Source organism: Mustela erminea, chromosome 13 (assembly GCF_009829155.1).
Source record: "Mustela erminea isolate mMusErm1 chromosome 13, mMusErm1.Pri, whole genome shotgun sequence".
Taxonomy (NCBI): domain Eukaryota; kingdom Metazoa; phylum Chordata; class Mammalia; order Carnivora; family Mustelidae; genus Mustela; species Mustela erminea.
Window position 1 is genome coordinate 62872014 of NC_045626.1, and position 16164 is coordinate 62888177.

Sequence of the window (16164 nt, forward strand, 5' to 3'; positions counted from 1 at the left end):
GGGAGCAGCCCCCGACGCGTTCGTACACCTGCCCCATTCACTGGCTAGGGATCTGGCCCGGAACCCCCCTTCCCTTCCCTTGCACACCTGCCCGAAGCACAGGCTGGGGTTTAGCCCGGGACCCCGCCACCTTCCCGCGCACGCCTGCCCGGGATACGTCCCGAGGGCAGCGCAGACTGATTCTAGCTCCCGGGTGCCGGAAGTGCGGCTACGCGCGGGACTACTTTTCGCGGACCCTCAGGCGGAGGGGCGGAGGGATCCCGCGCAGGGTTGGTGCGGCGAGAGAGAACGCGTGCGGGACGGGGCCCGGAGCAGTGCGCCTGCGCGGCCGGCGCCGCCACCACCGCTGCTGCCGCCGCCCGTCCGCCCGCGTGAGGGGAGCTGCCGCCACGGCCACCACAGCCTCCGTCTCCGCTGCCGCCTCGGCCCCGCACCCACCATGGCGCAGATCCTCCCCATCCGTTTCCAGGAGCACTTCCAGGTGAGATCAGGGCTCCGGCGCCGAGACCCGGCCGGCTACAGGGCGGGTCGCGCGCTTCGTCCTGTCAGCCGCGCCCCCCGCCGCCCCGCCTCCCGGGAGACCGGGCGGGAGCCGCTGACTGGCCGGCCGGCGGGACCTCCGGCTCCTGGCCCTGGACCCCGATTCCAGTGGACGCGGCGGGGCGCACATACCCGGGCCGGCCTGGGTGGGCGGGCTGGTGTCTGGGCGCGCCGGTCGGTGTAGTGGGAGGGCGCGGTGGCCCGCACGTGCCGCCCCGCCAGGTGTGCTGATCGCTGAAACCCGTTATCCAGTAGCGACGGTAATCCTTCTCGGACGGCTCAGATCTCGGTGGCATGCTAAGAGCGCCGGGTGACGGAAACTGAAGATGTCCCGAAATGTCTTTCAGTGCTTTTGGGAGCTGGAACCAGACTGACGAGCGGTGCGCTCGGATTCCACTCGCAAGCTTTACAACTCTGAAATCTGAATCTGAGCCTCATTTCCCTTTTGCGTCTCTCGATTCTTACATCTGAGTTTGTGTCTGTTGGCTTCCGAAGTCACTGGAGTGGTTTCGTGGGAGGAAGGATCGTCAAATCCTTTGACCAAAGAGCGAGAGGGATCATGGTGTGTTTTAATAAGACCCTTTCAATGCAGTAACACCCACTCCCCAAAGTTTAGCTTTTTAATGAGGTCCCAGTTTGTTCTATCTCCAACTCTCCTAATAGAGTTGTGCTTCGGGGAAATAAAGATTGGTTGTTTGTGTTTGACTGGGGGTTGTGTCCTGGCACGATGTACAGTGTTTCACTCACATCACACGCATGTGTCACACCTGTGAAGGGTGATAACGATTCTCATTTTACAAGTGAGGAGGTGGCGTAGGTATATAGTTGCCATTGGCTCTGTGCTTTTGTTAAATCATCACAGTTCTGGGGCGCCTGGGTGCCTAAGTCCGTTAAACCTTTGACTCTTGATCTCCGCTCAGGTCTGGATCTCACAGTTTTGAGTTGGAGCGCCCCCACCCCCCGTGGTCTCCACGCTGGGTATGGAGCCTCCTTTAAGAAAAAAATCATCACAATCCCATAAGATCCATATGATTTTCCCCGTTTTCTGGGTGAGGAAACCGGGGCACAGAGACATTAAATAAGTTGTCCAGTCATTCAGCAAGTAAGAGCCGGAATCAGACTCAGGTCATTGTAACTACACTGCTGGATTGCAAGGAATGTTGTGGATTGGAATATCTTTTTTTTCCCCACAGCACAGAGCACTTCTAACTCTATATCCAGATGGGAGAGGCCCTGGGAGTATAGTGACGGGTCAGATCCTCTTATTATGCAGATTGGAAACTCGATCCCTCGAGTATTCTTCTGTGGTCCCTTAGTGATAGAGCTGTGGTTGGTGGAGGTAGCAGTCTCCTGAACACCCATCTCTTGACAGTAATGTGAAATAGGAAAATACTACTGCTGCTGCTAATTAGAACAACACAATAATGTGATCCATTTTATTGAGCCCTTTCTCTTGCTAATCACTATGCTATGTATTTTATAAATCTCATTTAATTTAGTCTTTATCGTAACTGAGGCACAGAGTTATAAATAACTAAGGCACAGAGAGAGTGAGCAATAAAGGTAAAATTACACAACTAGTAAGTGACAGCTTGGGTTCTAACTCTGATCACTAACTCCAAAGCCTGTGCTTTAGCCACTAAATATGTTCTCTTCAGAAGGCAAGGAAGCAGTAAGACATTTTAAATTCCTATTGAAGTTCATAATGTCTTGAAAAAATATATTCTATTACCTGGAAAATACTTATGACTTGTTAACATATAGGCCATGTAAATGTGGTTTGTGGTCTCCAGCATTAACCAGCTGTTGAGATTTCTCTGTACTCATTTTTCTAGTCTGTACACTCTCCCTTAGCTGCAGACATTTCAAAATTTCCGCTTGTTTTTTAAATCCCTCATCCTGCCGTTCCCCGTTGTTGGCAACAGATGATTGGAGAAACAGAAGTCATAAGCTGGGATATTTCTCACCTTCATTCCTGCAGCCTTACAAACTTGTCTGCAGTTGCCCTTTTCTGCCTTCCTGTTATCTCAAAAGTGGGTTGTTTTTTTTTTCCCCCTTGTGTGTGTTCCGGATCCCACCTCCTTCCCTCTTTTAACAAGGCCTTCTCTTTCCCGTGTTTTCATCCATTCCCTCTTGGTGTCTTCTTCCATGTTTGTGTTTAACCATGCTCATATCTCTTCTGTCTTTACACAAACTTCTCCCTCTCCCCGTTCCCTTGAAGCTCTTATCTTACAGCTAGACATCATGAAAGAATTACCTTATCCCTCCATCACTTCTCTTATATTCCTTAGTAACCTGCAGTCTGGTTTTTGCCCCCACTGTTCTTGTGCATCTGTTCTTGCCAAGGTTACAAGTTGTCAAGTTGTCATATAGACTTTTTTGTAAAGACCAGTTAGTATATAGGTTAGGCCTTTGAGAGCCATGTATTGTCTCTTGGAACATAGTCTCCCACTCCCTCTTTTTAAAATTTTGTAAAAAGTATAAAACTCACTTTTAGTTGGGCTATACAGAGTCTGTAATTTGCTGGCCCCTGCTCCAAAAAAAAAAAAAAAAAAAAAGAAAGAAAGAAAGAGAATTCAAACTCCAAAACATCTTCTATAGTTGACACTGTACTTTACTGCCTCCTCATAACCCTTTCTCTGTTGCTTTTGGTCATACCACAGTTTCCCAGGGTTTCTCCTATCTCTCTGCTCACATCCCAGTTTCCTTTGTGGGCTCCTCTTGGGAATAAGCCTGGGGTCTGTCTTGAGCTCTTCTGTCTTTTCATTTTGTATGCTCTACTGGGTGGTTTGTATGTATTCCCATATGCTCAGTGTTCCCAGGCAGGCTGCATATTTTTGCTGAGCCTCATAGGTATATGTAGGGGAGACAATAGTAGGCCCTGGTTAAGAGCACAGACTGAGTACAAATGGAAGGGTTTGACTCTGGGCTTGGGCACTTACTGGCCAAGTGAATTTGGGCAATTTTTGTAACGTTTTTGTGTGTCCATCTCTATATCTATAATACAGAGATAAAGGGTATAGTTTTTACTTCATAGAGCTATTGTGACATTTTGAGTTAATAAATGTGATAAATGTAAGATGTGGGACAGTTTCTAGTACATAACAAAATGCTTTATTCTTGTCAGTTGTTACTGCCACTATGACAGCTGGCCCCTGCAGAAGGCCATTGGATGGTCCATACGTTCTTCAAACAACACATCATGTTCCAAAATAGGGTTCTTCTTTCTCTCCAAATGTGTATCTTCTCCAGTTTCCAGCCAAGAACCTAGGAGACAGCCATGACTTCTCCCTAACCTGTTGGTTCTTTCTCCTATGTATTTTGGGCATAATTCTGCTACACTTAGCTTGGACATGACCCTGAACTATGACCCTGGACTATGACAACATTGCTCACCTAAATGGCTGCACTAACTTTGTCTCTGGTCATCTAACTCTAGTCTTGCCTTCCCTTCTCTAGCACACAGGCAAAGAGATTTTCTCAAAGGCTTAAAGTTCATCAGTGAATGCTTCCCTTTTGCTTCCAGGATGAAAATGCCAGACTCCTTATAAAGCCCTGCCTAATCCAGCACCTGCTCATCACCGTCTGGTCCTTCAGGACCTTCTCTGGAGCCCAACACTCTTACCTGTGTGGGCTTATTGACTCTTTCCAGAACATTCTCCCCCCCCCCCTTTTTTTTTTAAAGAATTTTTTTTTTTAAGATTTTATTTATTTATTTGACAGAGAGAGGTCACAGTAGACAGAGAGGCAGGCAGAGAGAGAGAGAGGGAAGCAGGCTCCCTGCTGAGCAGAGAGCTCGATGCGGGACTCGATCCCAGGACCCTGGGATCATGACCTGAGCCTAAGGCAGCGGCTTAATCCACTGAGCCACCCAGGCGCCCCTCCTCCCCCTTTTTTAATTTCACTTACTTTTATTTATTTGAGAGCAAGAATGAGAGGAAGAGTGCACAGAAGCAGGGGGTAGGGGCAAAGGGAGAAGCAGACTTCCCTCAGAGCAGGGAGTCCGATGTGGGACCTGATCCCAGGACCCTGGGCTCATGACCTGAGCTGAAGGCAGATGCTTAACTGACTGAGCCACCCAGGCGCCCTCTTCTCCTCATTCTTATTACCCAGCCAAGGCCTACTTAGCCTTCTGCTTAAGTGACAGGAAGCTATCCCTGATATGTCAGAATTAGGAGCCCTTCCTGTGTGCCCCCAGAGTTTTGGGGCTTCTCTCATGATAGCCCTAACCATATGGTGTATAGGTGGTCCCCTACTGGACTGCAATCTCAGGATCTCCTATCTGCAGTTGTATTACCACTGCCTAGTACATAACGGGCCCTGATATCTTTGAAGGAATGAAACCAGCTCCATATTGAAATGTTTGTATAATCAATGACTGACTAGTTGTAATGTAGATTCTAGGCCCTCCATATAGCTCACCTGTGAGCAGTTTACTGTAAGTCTACTTTATTAAGAATACTCGTACTTATCTCACATTTTGTTTCTGCCACACAACCCCTGCCTGTTTTGTCTACCATATCACTTTATATTTTGTGAATCTAGTTATCTTTTTTCTGTTTTTAATTTTGGTTGGTTTCATATGAAAAATCTTGGGCCAGATTTTCCCCAAAGGTTAAAACAATCATTTTATAATGGTCACTGGGAAAATAGAAATCAGCATATGGGGAGGTGGCACCTGTGTGGCTCAGTTGGTTGGGCCTCCAACTCTTGTTTTTGGGTGGAGTCATGATCTGGGGTCATGGGATTGAGCCCCAGGGTTGGGGGGATACTTCGTGCACAGCAGGAGGTTCTGCTTGGGATCCTCCTTCTCCCCCTTCCTCTGCCCCTCCCCGAGATAAATAAACCTTAAAATAAAAAAAAAAAGGGGCGCCTGGGTGGCTCAGTGGGTTAAGCCGCTGCCTTCGGCTCAGGTCATGATCTCAGGGTCCTGGGATCGAGTCCCGCATCGGGCTCTCTGCTCAGCAGGGAGCCTGCTTGCCTCTCTCTCTCTCTCTGTCTGCCTCTCCGTCTACTTATGATCTCTCTCTGTCAAATAAATAAATAAAATCTTTAAAAAAAAATAAAAATAAAAATAAATAAAAAAAAAATTAGTGTATAGGAACTTTTTTTTTTTTGTATAGGAACTTTTATTCTACAATCATCTTTTCAGGAATGTACCCAGAGCAGAAGCTGTACTTCTATATCTAATGCGTTATAATAAAGCATTCTTCCACTTCAGCTTGAGATTGTAGCAATTTATTTAATTTTACTTATCCTGCCATCCTCCTGTTGAGTGGAGGACTAGTTCTGCAGAAATATTTTTCTTCAGTGTACTGTTTGAACTTTTTTATATTCAGATATCTAAGTTTGAAGGTTGTTGCTTTTTAAGCTGAGATTGGAAAAAAGCTAAAGGGCTAAAAACCAGTGACCTTGATTCAGAAGAGGAATAGTTTGTAAGAGTTCTGAAATGTGACACAGCTCAGTACACAGAGAACATATAAATGCATTCCCTAAAGATTTTGATATGTAGCATATCTCTGAGGTGATATTTTTAACAGATACAGAGTCCGCCAAGAGGATCTGTGTAAATTATAGGATGAGGGGGTCAGTAGTCGAGCCCTGCATCTGGCTCCCTGCTCCATGGGGAGTCTGCTCCTCCCTCTTCCACTCCCCCTGCTTGTGTTCCCTCTCTTGCTGTGTCTCTCTTTGTCAAATGAATGAATAAAATCTTTAAAAAAAAAGAAAACAGTCATGGGCACCTTTGTCTGCTGGAGATGCCCAAGGGAATCACTCTGAAAAGAGATGCTGTATTCGTGGCACCTGGGTGGCTCAGTGGGTTAAAGCCTCTGCCTTCCTCTCAGGTCATGATCCTGGGGTCCTGGGATGGAGCCCCGCATTGGGCTCTCTGCTCAGCCTGCCCCCCACCCCGCCTGCCTCTCTGCCTACTTGTGATCTCTGTCAAATAAATAAATAAAATCTTAAAAAAAAAAAAAGATGCTGTACTCACAGCCTAGTACATGTTTGGTTTATGTTACCATTACATTGCCATCATATTTTGTGAAATGGTTTTTGGTATACTAAGACAAACAACGCTAGGCTCCTTCTGCCCTGAAATTGTTGTGCACCCATGTAAAATGTTTTTAAGGTCTTGTGTAAACTGTTAAATTTTACCCTGGGTGGACTTGTTTTGGAAGTAGATAGTGGGCCAGCCATTTACCTTCTGCCTTTCTTATTTATGAAGTGAAGAAAGTAACAACCCAGTCACCCAGGGTGTGTGGAAGGGTCAGCCTTTTCGAGAGAATCCCAACAGTGGCATAGTAATTGAGCAAATATTAAGTGAATTTGGACAGGTCCTCCTTAGAAGAATCAGTTATCACCATAGAACATATTTAAATGTTCAAAATCCCCAAACTACACAAGTACTTTTTGAATTTATTGGGTTAAAATAGTTACCGTGTGCTAGGAGGATCTTAGTCAAGGTCCCTTTCCACCAGGTTCTTGAGCAAAGTCTGTAGCTAGGGCAAAGTGTGTGTGGAACAAGCTTTGAAGTCATACATATACATGGGAAGAATAACCCCAGATAGAACATATAAATGGAAATTAAATTTTTCTGGATGCCTAGGTGGCTCAGTCGGTTAAGCGTCTTCCTTCAGCTCAGTTCATGATCCCAGGGTCCTGGGATGGAGTCCCACATCAGGCTCCTTGCTCAGTGGGGAACCTCCTTCTCCCTCTGCCTACCGCTCCACCTGCTTATGCACTTGTTCTCTCTCTTTCTCTCTGATAAATATATAAAATCTTTTTAAAAAAGAAAAGAAAATTAAACCTTTCTGTTCAAAAACTAGGTCTCTTTTCCCAGATGAAACTACTATTAAGAAAACCATTATATCTTTCAAAAAATGATTAAAAGAATTCTGTTATAAAATTCCCCTCCTTTTGCATTTGTAACTTAACAGAGTTTGAAGATCTTTCTTTGAAGATTACATATAGATTGCAGCATGTATTCGACAGTGTTGCTTACTAATATCCTTCTGGGGCAGTAGTTGTTGACACCAGTCACCCCATCCTATAAATATTTCTTTGCTTTCCCTTGCTGTTTCCCCGAATCTATTCCTTTCAGTCTGTTCTATATTTTCTTCTTTTGCATCTCTTGCCTGAGGCCTGCTGGTGGCCTCCATGCCAGGGGGAGATTACGATCTCTTTCGGCTGGCTAAAGAAGGATGCCGCAGAGCTGGGCTGGCAAAGTTCAATGACAAAATTAGAATCCAAGCAGATCTTGACAGGCTGGAATCCAACTAGTTGACATTTAACAGGTATAAATATAGGGCCTTATGCATTGGTTTTAAAATACAGAAAACGTACGTTGGTGTAATTTGAGAGAAGTTCTGTAAAGCATAATAAAAATGTAATTTTTAATGTACCCTGAACTAACCTAGTCCTAGAATTTTAGGTTAGTTCTAGAAAAGACCTTCATAGGTCCTCATTTACAGAGCTCCCTCTTTAAGCTAGGAAAAAACTTGCTGATAAGTTTAACATATAAAATCTATATTTTTAAGTTACTTTAAAGATTTTTTAAAAAATTTATTTGACAGAGATCACAAGTAGGCAGAGAGGCAGGCAGAAAGTGAGAGGAGGAAGGAGGCTCCCCGCTAAGCAGAGAGCCTGATGTGGGGCTCAATCCCAAAACCCTGGGATCATGACCTCAGCTGAAGGCAGAGGCTTTAACCCACTGAGCCACCCAGGCGCCCCATGTTACTTTAAATTATTTTCTTAACTGCCTAAAACTTGTAACTTCTTTACTAATTAATTATTGAACATCCATGTGCTGGGCACAGTGATAAGGCAGTGAATGAGTCTGAGGAGACATATACAGAGGGAGAAAGGACTAGCATCTTCAAAGACAAGAGGCATGAAAACCTGGGATGTTCAGTGCAACTGGAACGTTTTGGCTCTTTGATATGGGCAATTGGTGTTTTCACCAACGTCCCTGTATAAACACAGCTGCAACCCTCCCCATTCAGACTACTGTCCCTAAACCTCTTAAATATAGAAACCACAGGACTGTTGGATGAGTAATTTCTTTTTATGTTTTCCCCAGTGTCAGATTTGAATTTGGATTCATTTAATTGCAGGTCTTGAGAACAGAAAAGGATTATTAGATAGTGTCTTGTGTACTTTTGCTTAACTCGTATATGGACTGTTTTAAATGTGTATCTAGGTTACCTTTCAGAGTAATTATTGTAGGAATCAGGAGTCCTTAGTTACAGCTTCTAACTAATGAGAAAAAATCACTTTGAGTACACCACTTCTTTGGAATTCTGTTTCTGCATATGGAGTAAAGCTTAGCAGTATTTGATATTTTATTTCTTTACTTTTTAATTTATGGTTTATTTATATATATATACAGAGAGAGAGAGGCATGCGTGCACAGTGGGGAGAGCGAGAGGGAGAATCCAAAACAGAACCCTTCCCTTGTTGAGCGTGGAGCCCACCGCAGGGCTTGATTCCACGACCTGAGATCATGACCTGAGGTGAAATCAGGAGTTGGAGGCTCAACTGACTGATCAGCCAGGCGCCCCGGTATCTGATATTTTGGATGTAAAAGTTATTTTGGTGGGATTGTCCAGTGTTTGGCTGGACTCAGTCACTAATATTTAAGAACGTACTTTGCTCAAGAGATTGGGTATAGGTATTTCTTGATATTTGGAGTTGAAATCAGAATGTTGCCATATTAATTCAAAATGATCCCCAAACTAAGAATAAAGTGAAAATTTAGAAAATCTGGGCCCACTTAAGTGTATGGCTCTGATATGTAAAGATTTGACAGTGTTGGGTGTTGGGTGCTCTCTAAATTTACTATATGCTTATATAGTATAATGTTTACAATAATACATAATAAAAAATAAAGGAGACCGTGTAGGTCTCTTGGGAACTTACTTCACCCTGTTTACTTCCCCTTCCTCCCCACTCCCCACCTCTGCTCCCAATGGAACTTTTCATTGTCCTCTTATCAGCAACTTCATATAGTTTAACCTAATAGTAATGGTTAGTCTCCACAGTCTGTGGGCTCTGAATAGTGTGACTGTATCTTATGTATCTTACTGTTTTCAGAGTCTAGTTAGTGGCTAATAGGTAGTATGTTTTCAGTACTTATTTATGGAATGAATGTGTGAAAATTACTTGCTATGAAAAAGTCTCAACTTTCATTCACTGCATTTACTGCATTAAGCTGCTACTTCAGATGTGTGAAAATAAAATGTGAATTTCAAACAACTCAGTATTGTGGTTCAGAGCACAAGCTTTATTCACAACTGTCCCCATCATTAATCAGCATTGTGATTCTGGGAAGATGTCTTAATCTAAACTGTGTGTTGCATTAGTGTAAATTGTGTGTGGCATAACTTGCCTCCTGAGTTAGCAGAAAGGTCAGATGAGGTGACCTGTTGGCCTCCAGCCTGTTCTGCTCAGCAGCTGGAATACTCAGTATGTGCTAGACTCTGTATCACAAGAAACAAGTAAGATATAGTCCCTGCTTTTGAGGAGTTCATGGGGGAAAAATATGATAGGATTAAGAATTATACTAGCAGTATGAACAGCCTCATTTGTGCTTCTTCCAAAGGCTGGTAGTTATTTTTAACAAGTCGTCCCTAATCTTTTGTTGTTAGCATAAACTTTATACAAATTCACACAGGGTAACAGTTACTAAAGGGTTAAGTCAGGAGCAGTAGGGTTTGAGTTGAGCATAACAATGTTTAGAAACAAAGATACTTGTAGGTAAATGGGGGCAAGAGAATTTTATAGAAATAAGTATGGTTCTTCATGGGGGTGATAGAAATTTCCTGAGTCTGTGTTTTCCCCAGGGTTTTTCATTGAAGCTTATCTCATTAATAGGTTTTTATTTAAACCAGGCACTATGTATGAAGTGGTCTTTGGAGAAAGGTGCCTGATTTAAGTTGTACATGAGTTCAAGCAATCTGTCTACCTCCAAAATGTACTAGACCTTTTGACTTTTTTATTAACCTTTTTTATTAACCTTTTTAATAACCTTTTTTATTAACCTCACCAAGAAATATTTAAACTGACTGAGAAATCAGACTTTATGATTTGTGGGGTTGCTTTAAGGAAAAACTCTTGGCTAGTTCTTTGTTACTGCTTGCTTTTGGAGAAACCAGTTTTTGTTTTCTTCCTTTCTGCTCTCTTTACCTGCCTTCACCTCTCCAAGACCCTCTTCCTGCTGAGGCTCTCCTTATTTGTGAGGTATTCTTTGTGGGCTTCTCCACCCCCTCCCAGCTGGTATCTTCCTGTCTCTGGCTCTGATGGCATCCTTCCCTCTTCCTGGTTTTATTCTTATTCTTGTGTGTTCTCATCAGCCTGTGGGATTGTAGGCTCCTTGAGAGTTGATTCATGGCCTGCTGTTGATGCATTGCCCGTACTTACTAAAGGTATACAAAAACAAGTCAGTGTTTGCCTTGAATAATCACTTGATGTTAAGTTTTTTCTAAATTCTTATTTAACTTTTGCTCTTCCTTCTGTTAAACTTCCCTAAATAATGGGCTAGATTTAATCTGTTTCAGAGAGGAGAGACTTACTTTTAAATCAAATGTTTCTTTTCTCTTTAGCTCCAAAACCTGGGAATTAATCCAGCCAACATTGGATTCAGTACACTGACCATGGAATCTGATAAGTTTATATGTGTCCGAGAGAAGGTTGGTGAACAGGCTCAGGTAGTGATTATTGACATGAACGATCCAATGGCGCCTATCAGGCGGCCCATCTCTGCTGAAAGTGCCATCATGAATCCAGCCTCTAAGGTGATAGCTCTGAAAGGTAAGCTTGATGGGACTTTCAGAAAGGAATTTTGCCTCACTTTACCTGCTTTGTTACCTTAAATAGCAGACAACTGTCAATAAACTCACAGGAAAATGTCATCAATAATATTAAACTTAATTCCAAAAGTTTTAGCCAAAGCTATGTTTTACATACCTTATTTAATGAGAGGTTCCTGAGCACCTGAGTTTTTTGTGACATCATGTGTATAGCCAAACACAGGAGGGAGCAAATGTCCAGGGCCTCATCCTTATGACTGCTACATCTGGAAGGGCCAACACCACACTGCACATGTTCACCAGGAGGACCATGTGGTGCCCTGGACCTCATGTTGGGCTGCTTTACACTGGTGCTCCAAACATCCTAGAGTATGAGCCAAGGTACTACTTCTCTTGTGAAACTCATCGATAACAGTATAGCTGTTGTTTAATAGAATTTTGCTTCCTTGAACTTAGGGGATATTGGGTACTTGAAACCTTATAGTTATTTGAGAATATAGAATCTTTTCATGTTGCCGTGATTTGGGAAATTTAAAGGGTTGTGTATATACTGGACTTGTTAATATTTTATGCAAGGTGTATTATCACTTACCTTGAAAAGTGAAAGTTCTTTCTGGAGCTAAATTTAGTAAATGCCGAATATTAGCTTTGCCTGTGCTCCTATTTTGTTACAGAAATAGGGTCTACTTTGTCCTTTCAGTAGGTAAATGGACAGCTGGAAGTTATGAACTTTCTATTTTTAAAAAAAAGCTGATTAAAAAAAAATTTTTAAATGATCTTTTCTTCTATGAACTCTGTTTCTTGTCAGAATATTTTTGGGGGCACCTGGGTGGTTTAGTGGGTTAAGCCTCTGCCTTTGGCTTGGGTCATGATCTCAGGGTCCTGGGATGGAGCCCCACATTGGCTCTCTGCTCAGCAGGGAGCCTGCTTCCCCCTCCCCGTCTGCCTGCCTCTCTGCCTACTTGTGATCTCTCTCTCTCTCTCTCTCTCTCTGTCAAATAAGTAAATAAATAAATATTTTAAAAAATATTTTTTTGAACATGTAGTGTAAATGGTATAAACTAATTTTAGTTGAAAAAAAATGGCCAACCTTTATGGATTCTTCATGATTCTTTTGGCTTTTCTGTATTTTCTAGTTTGCAATATTTTTGAGAGATCTTATCTATCATGTTATTTGGTGTTTGGTATATTCTCTGTGGGTCTCAGAGATGGCCAGCATTTTAGTCTTCCTGGTCCTCTGATACAGTTCTCTTTACTGGTGTGCACCGTGCATCTCCTGGAGGCAGTTTTTGAAGTGTGGTAGGGGAATGGAGAGAACTCAGGATTTAATACTGTCAGTCCCCTCCCACCAAAGGCCACTGGCAACACATCTGAAGTTGAACAAGTTGGGTTTATTACTTGTTTCAGAAAGGGCAAAACCACACCATGGGGAGCTTGGACGTATCACACTATTATTAGAAGGTGTTAGAAGAACCTTTTGTAGGATTTGGGATTTCATTGGGTGATTTGGGGATGGTCTAAGGAAACACGAGTTTGCTGTAGATTGGGTGCTGTTAGAAAGTGGGACTAATTTTATACTTAGGTTATCTCAATGAATCTTAGCTATAAGGAAGGGCATAGAGTGAAGATAAAGTTGGCATTGGTTAAAGAAGTAGTAGCCATGAGAGGGGCTGTTTGGTATTTTGTGCGTTGCACATTTACCTTGTTTTTGTCTGTACTTAGTAAAATTCTGAAGTGACATTTACCTTGTTTTTGTCTGTAGTTGGTAAAATTGTTTTGTCTCACTTTATCATGGTCTTAGAGGGACTTGTCTGAAGTTGGTGTTCTCTGAGATGGTTTATGTCCACTAGGAGAGCAACATGGCCTGGATGTGAGGACCAGGGGCTGCTCCTATTTTTTTCCATTCTCGGTGTTCATATGAATTTTTTTCAGCTATAGTAATTGAGTGCTGTTTTCTTTTGCATGAGGAAGTATGAGCTGTGGAACCAAATTGATAAAATTTTAAGTATCCTATTTTTACTGCAATCTTGTGGCCATTAGGATGATCTTGTATAAATTGTGAGCAAGGGTAGCACTGTGTTTCAAAGACCCTAGACCAAAATGAAGAAAACTGTTTTTTTTTAAAGGTATTTGTACAGTGGCTGAATTACAGAGATAGTTTAATTATACTTTTATTGCTTCATATGACTTAGCTGCTGCATAGGTCCCAGTGTGAAAGCATGAAAGTGAAGTCAAAGGTACTGGTCTTGAATCTCACAGACCTCATTTTGACTGGTGATGTCTTGTGATTGGAAAGGGGCTCGTGATGAGAAGGACCTCTTTTTAAAAAGGTCTGCCTTCACAGTTTGTCCTTTTATTTCGCTGAGAGCTCCTGAGATGCTCAGCCCATATCACTGCCCATCCTTCTGGAGAAACTTAGAGCAGATTCACTCACCCCAGTCTCTCTTCAAACTGTCTCTACTGGTGCTTTTGTGGTGAACATTTTAAAACCAGAGATACAATTTTACCCTTGACTAAAGATCAGGAAGCAGTAGGGGGTGGGGGTTAGAATTCATCAGCAGTTGCTCATCATCCTAATGGAACATTAATACTCTAAGTGAGGGATCAGTAAACTGTTCGGTTTTGTACAGTCCCAAATAAGAATGGTTTTTATATTTTTATTTATTTATTTTTAGAAGATTTTATCTATTTATTTGCTAGAGAGAGACAGACAATGAGAGACGGAACACAAGCAGGGGATGTGGGAGAGGGAGAAGGAGACTCTCTGCTGAGAGCCTGATGTGGGGCTTGGTCCCAGGACCTCGGGATCATGACCCAAGCCAAAAGCAGATGCTTAATGACTGAGCCAGCCAGGCGCCCCAGTTTTTATATTTTTAAAGAGTTGTAAAAACAGTTAACAAGTCAAAGATCCTATATATCCCTAAATAGAAAAAGTTGACTGACTACTTGCATTACTGGTCCAAGTATATTTTTTACTTTTATTATGAATCGTAGCACTTTGAGTAGTCATATGTGTTTCTTTTGCAAACTCTACCTTTCCCCCTTAATTTTTAGTGGTAGATTGCATAAAGGCTTATAATAATAGTGCCAGCCTAGCAATTAGCTCTTGGCCCCAGTAGGGAGGGGAGAGGTGGTGAGATGGAGCCCCCTTGTGGTAGCACATTCTTTACCCTGGCAACTGGAATCTGACCGCAGATTGATTCCCAAAGGAGATTTGGTAGGGTTTTCTTGTTTTGTTTTATTCTTTGTGATGCTAAATATTTGGCACATCATGTAAAACAAGTTCTTTTTAACCAGTCTAAGGAGAGCTTGACAAATTTTCGAACTAGAGGAAATTTCCTCTGTGATCCCAGGCTATTTGAAACTAAAAGGTACTCCCATCCTACAGTTGAACTTCTAGTCTAGTTTTTTTCTTTCTTAACAATTTTATTCAGGTATAATGCCATAAAATGCCATTTAAATGCCATAAAATTCACTTACTCTAAGCGTAGAGTTCAATGTTTTTAGTAAATTTATTGAGCTATGGAACCACCACCATGCTCTGGTTTTAGAACATTTCTACTACCCCCAGAAGTTCCTTTATTCCTCTTTGCAGTCATTTTCCACTTCCTCCCTCAGCCCTAGGCAGCTACTGATCTGTTCTGGCTTTATAGATTTTCCATTTCTGGACATTTCAAATAAATCTTCTTTGAATTACAGTCTTTTATACCTGGCTTCCTTCAGTTAGCATAGTATGTTTGAGGTTCGTCCACACTGTAGCTTAAATCAGTAGTTAGTTCTTTTTTATTTGTGAGTAAGATTCCTGTACTCCACTATTCCATGGATATATCACATTTTGTTTCTCTGTTTACCACTTTACCAGGTACCATTTGGATTGGTACCAGTTTTTGGCCATTAAGGATATTGCTGCTATGCATACTTGCCTTCAAGTCTTTGTGTGGATGTATATTTCCATTTTTCTTGGGTAAATGCCTAGGAGTGGAATTGTTGGATCATATGATAATTTTTTTTAGCTTTTTAAGATACCACCAAACTATCTTCCAGAATGACTACCATTTTACATTCTTGCCAACAAGGTATGAGCATTCTAGTTTTGTTGTTGTTGTTGTTGTTTTAAGATTATTTATTTATTTGACAGGGAGACATCACTAGTAGGCAGAGAGGCAGGCAGAGAGAGAGAGAGGAGGAAGCAGGCTCCCTGCCGAGCAGAGAGCCCGATGCGGGACTCGATCCCAGGACCCTGAGATCATGACCCCAGCCCAAGGCAGCGGTTAACCCACTGAGCCACCCAGGTGCCCGCATTCTAGTTTTTTTAAACATATATGCAAACTTGATACTGATATTGTCTTTTTTTTTATTATAGCAGTTCCATTTGTATATCTTTTTTACTTTACTTTTTTAGCCACTCATGTATCTTTTTTTTTTTTAAGATTTTATTTATTTATTTGACAGACAGAGATCACAAGTAGGCAGAGACAGGCAGAGAGAGAGGAGGAAGCAGGCTCCCCGTGGAGCAGAGAGCCCAATGCGGGGCTCGATCCCAGGACCCTGAGACCATGACCTGAGCCGATGGCAGAGGCTTTAACCCACTGAGCTACCCAGGCGCCCCAGCCACTCATGTATCTTGTTAGAGAAATGTCTGTTTAAATCTTTTGTCCATTTCTTAGCTGGCTTATTTGTCTTATTGAATGTTGAGGGTTCTTTATATATTCTGGATATAAATTACTTACCAACTATGTGATCTACATATTTTCTCCCAATTTGTATCTTATTTTTTTATTTTCCTAGTGTGTCTTTTAAGGAAAAAAGTTTAAATTTG

General features: G+C 42.3%; 1 protein-coding gene across 2 annotated transcripts in view; it reads left to right on the plus strand.

Moving 5' to 3' along the window:
- Window positions 1-246: 246 nt before the first annotated feature.
- The window catches only part of CLTCL1 (clathrin heavy chain like 1), a 96610-nt gene continuing 80692 nt past the window's right edge, over window positions 247-16164 (plus strand). For both annotated transcript variants that reach the window (XM_032310440.1, XM_032310441.1), the window contains exons 1-2: window positions 247-481; window positions 11139-11346. In XM_032310440.1, the coding sequence (XP_032166331.1) occupies window positions 440-481; window positions 11139-11346 (250 nt within the window). In that variant the 5' untranslated portion in view covers window positions 247-439. The remainder of the gene's footprint in view (window positions 482-11138; window positions 11347-16164) is intronic.